This window comes from Haliotis rubra, unplaced genomic scaffold, assembly GCF_003918875.1.
Source record: "Haliotis rubra isolate DU_JTF1 unplaced genomic scaffold, ASM391887v1 Scf1230, whole genome shotgun sequence".
Taxonomy (NCBI): Eukaryota; Metazoa; Mollusca; class Gastropoda; order Lepetellida; family Haliotidae; genus Haliotis; species Haliotis rubra.
In genome coordinates this window covers 236,415-248,478 of record NW_025765149.1, presented here as the reverse complement: position 1 = coordinate 248,478, position 12,064 = coordinate 236,415, and the positions used below count along the sequence as shown (strand labels likewise).

The 12,064-nt window shown below is 41.2% G+C and overlaps 1 protein-coding gene across 1 annotated transcript; it reads right to left on the bottom strand.

Annotated features, from left to right (window-relative positions):
• Positions 1 to 7,634: 7,634 nt before the first annotated feature.
• LOC124266129 lies at positions 7,635 to 10,722 on the bottom strand (the record flags this gene model as incomplete). The annotated part of the gene is made up of 3 exons (XM_046700941.1): positions 10,470 to 10,722; positions 8,426 to 8,587; positions 7,635 to 7,769 (listed from the first exon to the last, which is right to left on the bottom strand). Coding segments are annotated over exons 1-3 (550 nt in total), but the record flags the coding sequence as incomplete, so codon positions are not given.
• Between the last annotated feature and the right edge of the window lie 1,342 nt (positions 10,723 to 12,064).

Below are 12,064 nucleotides of genomic sequence, written 5' to 3'. Positions count from 1 at the left end.
AACAAAAACACAAACAGAAAGTAACTAATTATTAAGATTGGATATGAGTCATTTTCTGTAGGAGGTGGGACATCATTTCGGGGGAGGGTCCCAAAATTGTGAAGAGAACTAAAAACTAGCTGACTGAGAGAGAGAGAGAGAGACTGGAGCCCTGCCGTTGACTTGAGAGGTTCTCTCTGCATATTGAGAGAATGGGTCTAGATGAAATTGTAACTTAGAGTTGTAGAAAAAGAAACCAACAAGTTCTTCCAGGAGATGTGTGAATCTGTGTTGCATGTAAACCAGGAAATCTAGAGAGGAAATATTTGAGGACCTTTTGTGAAAGAATTCATGCTACAATAAACAGGGACTTGGACACCATACTGGACTTATCTTTGATTATCCATCTAGCTACATCATCCCAGAACCAGAGTGGCTAGACAGATTGCCTAGGAATAAGGGTACAACACCCCGAAAACCTAAGGTAATAGTTGCTAAAGAGTCTAAGACCTATTCGACAAGTTTATACTCTGAATTCGGTATAAATGAACAAATAATTGACATAACGAGATATTTCGGTTTATAAAAATAAATTTAGCTACCAAAGTCACACAATCGGACTTTCGTAAGCAGCTGCTAATTCAGGCTACAACTTGACTGGGCTAACTGTTGCGATGAACGGACACGCAGACAATGACCTCCCACCATTTTGGCAGTAAGCTGGCTAACAACAATAATAAGTATAAGTATAGAGTATAAGATATAAGTATAAGTATAAGTATAAGAATAAATATATAGAATAAGAATAAGTATAAGTATAAATTATAAGTATAAGTATATAAGTATAAGCAAGTATAAGAATAAATTATAAGAAGTATAAGAATAAGTATAAAGAATAAGAATAGAGTATAAGAATAAGAAATTATAAGTATAAGGAATAAATTATAAGAATAAGTATAAGAATAAGAATAAATATAAAGAATAAGTATAAGTATAAGTATAATTGAACAACTAACAGGACATGGAATGATAGGATTAAGTAAAACAAATACGACATGTTATAAACAGCTGTTTTCAAAAGGATATGCATGTAGATTTTACTCAGTAACATAGAAATCCTGTACACTTTTAAAGAAAATTATTACAAAACGCTGCGCCATGGAAAACGAACCAAAGAACGAGGAACAGAGACTTGTGAATGTAACTTATTATACTACACATTCTAACGATAAGATTGGTAAAACTTACTTTAGCTCGAATAAACAGCTGTGATCAGGCTACTGTGCACACAGTCCCCTGTCCATTGTCAGACTGTCATGTGGGCTCATAGTCATTGTTTAAGCTTCTTCCGTTACACGACATGGAACCGGGAACAACACATTACAGCTCATTAAACATAATAGATAATGGCGGTAGCTGGTAAATGTATATTGCTGGGATGCACTGTTAGGCCAGTGTCTCTCCTAATATTTTGTCACGGAGACTGCAAGGTGATTCTCAACTTGACAGTCCAAATACTAGAAGATTGTCCCAACCGACAGTCAACATACAAGAAGATTCTCCCAACTTGACAGTCCACATATAAGAAGATTCTCCCAACTTGACAGTCCACATACATGAAGATTCTCCCAACTTGACCCAGTCCAAATACCAAAAGATTTTCCCAACTTGACAGTCCACATACAAGAAGATTCTCCCAATTTGACAGTCCACATACAAAGAAGATTCGTCCAGTTCTGTTAGTTTTTCATGAGGGAATACTCTGGCTACAGTACTAAAACACATTTATCTTTATGATATAGTGAGTGAGTCACAATCATTTTTGTAATATGGCATATCCAATATTAAATAATACTAGTGAATGCGTGAGTGAATCTTAACCAGTATCCCACCGAGAGTTAGTCAAGGTGTTAAACCGAACTCGCATTTCTTGTCCTGACTACTTATTGCGATAAACAACACAAACCCAGAAAGAAAAATAGTTAAGTGTACGACACAACAGACCAGCAGATTCTATACCTTCAATGTTGTCTGTGGAACATATTCTACCCATCAAAAGTTTAGGACTCACCTAAAGCACTCACCATATGTATGTATCTTTAGATATTAGAATTGATCTTCAGTAACCCATGCTTGTAAGGGCGATTAACGTGGTCAGGCTCGAAGATATAGTTAACACATACAATCTTTCCCGATTGCTTAGATCGATGCTCCACGCTGTTGATCACTGGATGGTCTGGTATGGACTCGATTATTTACAAATCACCGCCGTATATCTGGAATATTGCTGAGTGTGGCAAAACTAACCTCACTCACTCACTCACTGTAAGGGAGAAGGTCTATGTCCACCAGGACGCCATTCCATGTTTCCGTTTTGTGGGATGTCATAATGATGTTAATGTCATCTATTAAGTCAAAGAGGTCACAAAAGGAAGGCAAGCAACTCACAGATATAAAGATGCAGAACAAAGAGAATCGTGACTCTCCTGAAGCCTGAAATAGCGCAGATGGGTCGCACCCTTCCGTTTACACGCTTGTGTATTCATCAGATCAAAGTGGGGTTTTCAGCTTGTCGATAAAGAAGTCACTATTCTGTTTTCATATTTGGATGGTGATTGTCCTTGTTTCCCCGCGTAGCTGTAATATCACTCATCTGGGTGTACCCATTTGGGTGGATAACTTTGGACGTTCTCTCTTTGATGTGTGGATGTTCAGTGTGACTCCGGGCTGATAACACTTCCGTGTTTCAGCTGGCACTGCTTCTGCCCTGGGAACGGAAGTTGGGTGTTGCATTCCCAAGAACTTTGCCTCATACCAAGAGATATTGTCACGTGGTATTGGTGTTAGACTGGTGCTAAGGAGTCTATATCATTTGTGTGGATTGTTTTCTGTTTGTGTATTACTTATCGGCTCTCTGAGCAGTATTCTGCTATACGGCTGCGGGGCTAGGAGCACATGTTGAAACTGAAACATGGCAGCCCATGTTGTCATCAAAAGACAGAGTCTTATGCATGGCCCAGACTATCATGATCATGTATGTATTAAACGTTATCAAGTCAGGGTATATGTCAGCATGACATTTGGTATTTAGTACCCCTCTCTGTGTGATCTTCGTGTCGTTTGGTGTGTGGGTACCACTCTTTGCGTCATCCAACACAATGTTTGGTGTGTGAGTGCCATTCTTTGTATGATCCAACACAATGTTTGGTGAGTGAGTGCAATTCTCTGTATTATCCAACACAATTTTAATGGTGTGTGAGTACCATTCTCTGTATTATCAACACAATGTTTTGGCGTGTGAGTACCATTCTCTGTATGATCCAACACAATGTTTGGTGTCTGAGTGCCATTCTATGTATGATCCAACACAATGTTTGGTGTGTGAGTGCTATTCTTTGTATGATACAACACAATGTTTGGTGAGTGAGTGCAATTCTCTGTATTATCCAACACAATGTTTTGTGTGTGTAGAGTGCCATTCTCTGTATTATCCAACACAATGTTTGGCGTGTGAGTACCATTCTCTGTATGATCCAACACAATGTTTGTTGTCTGAGTGCCATTCTATGTATGATCCAACACAATGTTTGGTGTCTGAGTACCATTCTATGTATGATCCAACACAATGTTTGGTGTGTGAGTGCCATTCTTTGTATGATACAACACAATGTTTGGTGAGTGAGTGCCATTCTCTGTATTATCCAACACAATGTTTGGTGTGTGAGTGCCATTCTCTGTATTATCCAACACAATGTTTGGTGTGTGAGTACCATTCTCTGTATGATCCAACACCATGTTTGGTGTGTGAGTGCCATTCTCTGTATTATCCAACACAATGTTTGGTGTGTGAGTACCATTCTCTGTATGATCCAACACAATGTTTCGTGTCAGAGTATTATTCTATGTATGATACAACACAATGTTTGGTGAGTGAGTGCAATTCTCTGTATTATCCAACACAATGTTTGGCGTGTGAGTACCATTCTATGTATTATCCAACACAATGTTTGGTGTCTGAGTGCCATTTTATGTATGATCCAACACAATGTTTGGTGTGAGCACCATTCTCTGTATGATCCAACACGATCTTTGGTGCTTGAGGGCCATTCTCTGTATTATCCAACACAATGTTTGGTGTGTGAGTGCCATTCTCTGCATTATCCAACACAATGTTTGATGTGTAATTGCCATTCTATGTATGATCCAAACACAATGTTTTCTGTGTGAGTGCCATTTTATGTATGATCCAACACAATGTTTGGTGTGAGCACCGTTCTCTGTATGATCGAACACGATCTTTGGTGCTTGAGGGCCATTCTCTGTATTATCCAACACAATGTTTGGTGTGTGAGTGCCATTCTCTGCATTATCAAACACAATGTTTGATGTGTGAGTGCCATTCTATGTATGATCCAAACACAATGTTTTCTGTCTGAGCGCCATTCTATGTATGATCCAACACCATCTTTGGTGCTTGAGGGCCATTCTCTGTATTATCCAACACAATGTTTGGTGTGTGAGTGCCATTCTCTGCATTATCCAAACACAATGTTTTCTGTGTGAGTGCCATTCTATGTATGATCCAAACACAATGTTTCCTGTGTGAGTGCCATTCTATGTATTATCCAACACAATGTTTGGTGTGTGAGTGCCATTCTCTGTATGATCGAACTCAATGTTTGGTGTGTGAGTGCCATTCTATGTATGGTCCAACACAATGTTTGGTGTGTGAGTGCCATTCAATGTATGGTCCAACACAATGTTTTGTGTGTGAATTCCATTCTCTGTATTATCCAACACAATGTTTGGTGTGTGAGTGCCATTCTCTGTATTATCCAACACAATGTTTGGTGTGTGAGTGCCATTCTCTGTATTATCCAACACCATGTTTGGTGTGTGAGTGACATTCTCTGTATTATACAACACCATGTTTGGTGTGTGAGTGTCTTTCTATGTATGACCCAACACAATATTTGGTGTGTGAGTGCCATGTTCTTATTATCCAACTCAATAGTTCGTGTGTGAGTGCCTTTTTCTGTATTATCCAACACAATGTTTGGTGTGTGAGTGCCATTCTCTGTATTATTCAACACCATGCTTGGTGTGTGAGTGCCATTCTCTGTATTCTCCAACACAATATTTGGTGTGTGAGTGCCATTCTCTGTATTATCCAACACAATATTTGGTGTGTGAGTGCCATTCTCTGTATTATCCAACACAATGTTTGGAGTGTGAGTGAAATTCTATGTATGATCCAACACAATGTTTGATGTGTGAATGCCATTCTATGTATGGTCCAACATTCAATGTATTGTCCAACACAATGTTTGGTGTGTGAGTGCCATTCTCTGTATTATCCAACACAATATTTGGTGTGTGAGTGCCATTCTCTGTTTTATCCAACACAATGTTTAGTGTGTGAGTGCCATTCTCTGCATTATCCAACACAATATTTGGTGTGCGAATGCCATTCTATGTATGGTCCAACACAATGTTTGGTATGTGAGTACCACTCTTCAGCTGATCGAACTCGAGCGTATGAGGTAAGAAATCTTTGTGAGTTAATGTGATGTTTGGTGTGGGTGTGTATGTGTGTGTGATGTGTCTGTACCCCTCTCCGTGTGATCCAACATGATGTTTGGTGTGTGAATACAGCTCCCAGTGTGATACAACATAATGTTAAGTATGTAAACTTTAAGAAACGTTGAACTATTTATTGCTTGTCAAGTCAAGTCTTTTATTGTCTATAGGCCACAGGCCAGTATACAACATCCACAAAAAAATTACATTCATTTAGACATGTATACAATAACAAAGGTTGAGTTTACAAAACATAGTTATAATGATGCAGTACATGGAGAAATCATACAAAAATATATATCTTAATGAATTGGCAAGTAATTTGATCTCTTAGTTCATATGCATAGTGTTAATATGTATATAAGTTTTTTAGAAGTGTTTCGTTATTAGTAGTTAATATGGATTTCAACTTGTGATAATTAGGTTGGTAGGGTTGATCTAAGTGAACGCTCATCACGTACCGCACGTGCATTTGTTTCTCTGTTCCATCTACTGTGCTTACCCCCTTGTAATACAAACCAATAATAGCGAATTGAATCTATGATCGTTTGTTCAACAACTTTTATTCTAAGTTCAATAAAATTCTGAGATTTAAATGTTCATTTGGCAAGGTAAAATTATGAGGATTCGCGATCTTAATTTCACTTAATTTGATTTACTTTTTTGTTTAAAGGGGAAATTCATCTGTACGTTTTCTCTGCAAACAGACTATACCAGACTGGATCGCCTGTGTCAATGCCAATAGAGAAACCGACCCATTGTATTGTCATTACTTATCATGTATTAAATGTTAACTTTTAAGTTACATTTTTGGTGGTACTCAAGCGTAGGCACTGAAACCATTTATTAGCACCGTCACAAATTGCAGATGTCTGCATTATCAGTTTGGCCTAAGTTCCAGTACTTCTTGACATGAGATTCTTGGCATTCTAAGAATGTGTCTTTATGATCCATTATTTATGGGCGTGTTGGTCAAGGTCAAGAAAAGTAATTTCTAAAATCAAATATGTACACATAATTTCATTCACAAGAATTGGATTGGCCAGCCGAGTGATAGAACCGGGTCCTTTTTGCATCCCACTGAGGATGTGAGATGGGCTAAGGGATCACTGTTCCTTGTCCAAGGCCCTCAACCAACCGTCTGCTCTCGTCCACTGACACAGGAATGTTAAATGTAAAAAGTCAGTGGAAACGGGTTGCCTAAGTAAATAGAGTCTGGCAGCATGGTGTGGTGAAGACACATCTACCCAGGGTGCCAGAGACAATGTTCACTACACGGTAATTCTCGAAGCGATTGTGCCATCCCGACTGCTTTGCTATATAAATACCCATAAATGTGTTCGTCTACAGCTATAGATAGAAAAACCAGCCATATGAAAATTTGGACTTTTCACTTCAGGATTGCTTACCTTGTTTTTGGTCTTGACATTTGCACATGATCAGTTTTGAGATTACTAAATGAGCACGTGACATATTGTAAAGTTAGGGAATTATACCGTCATGTGTTCTTTACAGATGTCAATACTTTGATATCTTGAATGTCCTGATATCACGAAGTTACAATACCGTTCCGCTTGGTTCGAGATAATGATGGTCGACTGTATATTACATTTTTTTTAATAAGATGCAGCTTGTTATGGCTAACTGATCGGACATAGGCCTGCAAAGCAAGCATCCAAGGCAAGCTGAGTATATAGTTACAACAAACCATACCTTATTGGGAGCATAAAGCAAACACAAAAAGGGAAATGCTATCCCAAACCTGTCTGTACAATACTTAGCAATACTAGGTTTACATACATAATATTCGTCCCAGAAACGTCGAGTTCTTTTGCACGCATTCAGCAGCAATGCAGGGCCTCACCCTTGAATACATGACCCGTTATATGGATTACAGCGTCTTTTTATTCTTTATACGACGTTTCAGAGCTAATTCGTGCTCCCTCATACTTGCTCTACTACACAATCTCATAGTCATGAGCTTCCATCAGTGTCTCTACCTCAATATAATGTGGCTCATCTCCGTGTTCATCTACAGTGGCATGTGGCTGACAATGTTTGTCGCCCCTACTCACATTCACGGCTGGATATTCGGCTACAAGAGTTGTCGCACGTGGACAGAGAAAGGTTCTTCTGATCTCTGGGTACACAGTGAAGGTAGTACTGGTTGGTGCAATCTTCGACCATATCTCCTTCAGTGGACTTCTTTTCTGAAGTGGATCAAGTGAAGCCTGATTATTTATGTCATTTTGATCCAGTGAAAAATTACTGAAGACAAATATGGCATTCCGATGAACACTGTCATTTATAATTAAGCAGTGTTGTAAAATTAGCAATTTGGGCATCTTAGCAACAAACATAAGATCATAAGAGTTGGTTGACTGGTTGCTTAACGCCGCACCCAACAATATATTGAATGTGGACCAAACAATCCAGTGATCAACAGCATGAACATTGATCTATACAATTGGGAACTGATGACACGTGTCAACCATCCAGACCACCGTTAGTCGCCTCTTACGACAAGCATCGGTAGCTGAAGACCAGTTCTAACCCGGATCCTTACGGGTCAGAAAAGTGAATGGGATTGACCATTGTTTTCTAAGACACATGCGAGGGAATGCTGGAATGTGAAGAGGCCCTATGGACGTGTGGACATCCAGAAGCGTGCGACTGTGAGAGGTTTTATGTTCATCTCAGCAATATTGCAGCAATGGGAGGACCCGTATTGTACCGAAGTGGGTGATAGACTCCGGGCCTTCAGCATGACAAGCAAATGCTTTATCGCTTGACTACACTTTGAACACCCTACGTGGAGAATTAGTCCACGGTTAGTTTGTGGGAATATTGCTGTATGTTAACTCACCTGCTGATAGATTATGCTGTCTGACTAGCATAAGTAGAACGAGGCCCATCAGAGCCAGAACAATTAATCCAAGACTACCTCCTACAATGTAGGTTTGGCGGATGGGTGAACAGGATGATGAAGAGGTATCGGCCAACGAAAGTTCAACCGGCTTTTCTCGATCTTTGTAACGGAAATAAAATGACTCGTAAGAGTTTGTGGTTCATTAGACAAAATACACAATTTACAAGAAGCGAATCATAATTGATTTGCGACCCTTGCAGAGACTTTTCTTTTTTTCATTACTGAAACGGCGGTGTTATATGACGAGAATCGTATACACCTTCATGTAACCATTGTGTCTTGTACTTCTAATTGTGAAAGGCAAAATGTTATTGTGACATACACACAATACACAGACTCAGTGCTCAACTTTTTTCTGTCGATGAATGAGATGTTATTACGTGGAAAGACAAATGTTTGAAGCTTTGGTAACGATTAACGGTCCATATGAAGAGTGCCCCTGACATTAGGAAATGAGCAACAACACGAACACGAGTTTCGAAGGAAGATTCACACGATCAGTAGCAGTATCTTTGCAGCGCTAGTGTGAAACCAGGACATTTGTGGATAGTTGATATATCTAGCGAGACCCACCCTGCCGCCGCTCCGGAATATTAAATGGTCGGACCCCGAGTTACCCACGATTTTCCGTTCAAATTAAAGACACATAACTAAAATAAGTGCTTAAACTGACATAGCACCCAACTAACGTGCTAACTCTATTGTCTCGGCAGGTTCTCCTTTAACAGAGTAAACCATTACAGGCAGTTGTGCGGGTATTCTCCATGAATTCCCGTGGATTTTCTACAGAATTGCCCGCATCCCGAGTATTTTCTGAGGGAACAGCCCTTGTCTTTGAATTAATACTTGTTACGAAGATAGATATTACTTCGTCTTGATGTCACTGAATGCGAGCTTAAAATATCACATTATTGTAAACTTCCAGGGATATAATGGAAATGGATGGGGATGGGGATGGGGATGGCGACAATGCGGCCTTATCAAATTATCAAGTCTGGACCAGACAATGCAGTGATCAACAGCCACGTGGATGGACCCGATCCTGTTGGAGTCGCCGGAGGGTGGGACGACGGAGGTGGTTGGAGATGGGGATGGCGGAGAGTGGAGCGGAGGGTGGATGGGATGGCGGATGGAGATGGGATGGAGATGGGGATGGAGGGTGGGAGGGCGGAGGTGGATGGAGATGGGATGGCGGAGGGTGGATGGAGATGGGGATGGCGGAGGGTGGATGGAGATGGGGATGACGGAGGGTGGGGATGGGCCGAGGGGATGGAGATGGGGATGGCGGAGGGTGGATGGAGATGGGATGGCGGAGGGTGGGATTGGAGATGGGGATGGCGGAGGGTGGTTGGAGATGGGGATAAGATGGGCGGAGTGGATGGAGATGGGGATGGCGGAGGGTGGATGGAGATGGGGATGGCGGAGGGTGGATGGAGATGGGGATGGTGGAGGGTGGATGGAGATGGGGATGACGGAGGGTGGATGGAGATGGGGATGGCGGAGGGTGGATGGAAATGGGGATGGCGGATATGGAATGGGGATGGCGGAGGGTGGATGGAGATGGGGATGACGGAGGGTGGATGGAGATCGGGATGGCGGAGGGTGGATGGAATGGGATGGAGATGGGGATGACGGATGGATGGAGATGGGGATGGTGGAGGGTGGATGGAACTGACGGAGGGTGGATGGAATCTATGAAATGGATAATATCTTTTTGCTATAACTGCAAATTACGTTCACAACTGTTTGTGCAGAATCTGTCATCAGACTGACATACTGAAACGTCATCACCACAAGTTCTATTGAGCACAACACGCTAGCACAGGCAAGACACAAGACTGTAAAGAGGTGTCTTAAATCTCTGCGTTTTACACAGTAACTGTACAGCCATTACTTGACATTTGTAAGATATAGTAAAATATTTTTTATAAATAACAAGTATGACACCGGGTGTTATTTCAGCGTTCTGAAATGTACTTACACTGAACACGAATATTCGCTGTTGAACTCCCAAGAGTGGAATCATTAGAGCTAATCAGAGTGCAGGTTAGAGAGTCGTTGATGAACACGTGTCTCCCCACAGTCAGTAAAGTGCTGGATTGTGTGGAGACAGTCCGTGTCCCGATAGACCAGTGATATTGGAATGGCATGCCCGCATTGCCAAGTGCAACACAAGTGAAATTAACTTGGTCCCCATCTGACACCAGGACAGGGACATTTGTGGGGGTTACCATCACTTCATCTAAAACAATACAACATATATTACATGCCTGTTCAGTCAGTGAGTCAAGAACGATCCAACCGTTTGCGTAAATTGTGTGGCTGTGGAACTACTAGACACGTTTTCATTAACACAAATTAAAAATATCATGACAATTGACTTTCCATCAACCGCCATAGAGCATGCACCAGAAGGCACCAGATGTTCAAGCGACAGTCTGTAACTAATCGAGTCTGGACCAGACAATCCAGTGATCAACAGCATGAGCATAAATCTGCACAATTGGGATGTGATGACGTGTCAACCAGGTCAGCGAGCCTGGCACCCGATCCCGTTAGTCGCCTCTTACGACATGCGTGGGTTACTTAAGACCAATTCTAACCCGGATTTCACGGGTCGAGTACTGAACTATAGTGGAATACAAAATAATTACTAAGGAGCATATGCAGGATTCCATATGTGAAGTCTAAAAGCATGTCTTCAACTCTTCCTCCAAAGTCTCACCGTCAGTACAAGAGACGCCAATGTCTTCACTATGTTCACATTCATGGATTCCCGAGCCATTGTGATGACAGTCGTCTAAGCTCTCCTCGGTGCCATGACATGCGAGGTCATCCAGCAGTATAGACCCAGAACCTGGTCCAAAGTTCCATGGAACGGCGTATTTACTGTTAAATAGTCAATCTGAATATTGGTCTATATTTAACATGACATCACGGCGGGGAGCACCAGAAATGGACTTCACACATCGTACCGATGTGGCTACCAAACCACTGAGTTTCTCCCCGTACCCATGTCAACGAGTCGGTAGTTGACATGGAAGGATTGTGATTCAGGGTTTCAATAATGTATAATGACATTGACACACGCTATATTTCAGCCTAAAATTATGGTCGAGCGAGTATGGATTTTGAGTTTTTGAATTATTTTTCGTCATTTTTCCATCCTTATCATATGTTCATGACAACTGCATGTTCAATTTGATCAAATCCTTTGTCAGAAAGTAGCCACAGTGCGGAGAGTTTCTGGACCTTTTGGTGTCCAGAATTAAATTGTGACGTGTTATACCTTTTGGTCTTTTTGAATACAACAGAAGAGAATTACAACCGCCAACAAGAACACATGAACGCGTGCTGTCTGCGATGCGGACGTAAAGGGCTGATATATTCTACACTAACACTATACATTGAGGAACATACCGTTAAAGAAGCAAGTGAGTTGGGTTTTATGCCGCTTTGAACAATATTCCAGTTATATCACGGAGTGGTGTCCAGGAATCTAGGACCATACGCAGTGCTGTAGGAGTGGTATCATTATTTAACGACGATTATCAAGACGACGGGGTTGTGGTAAAC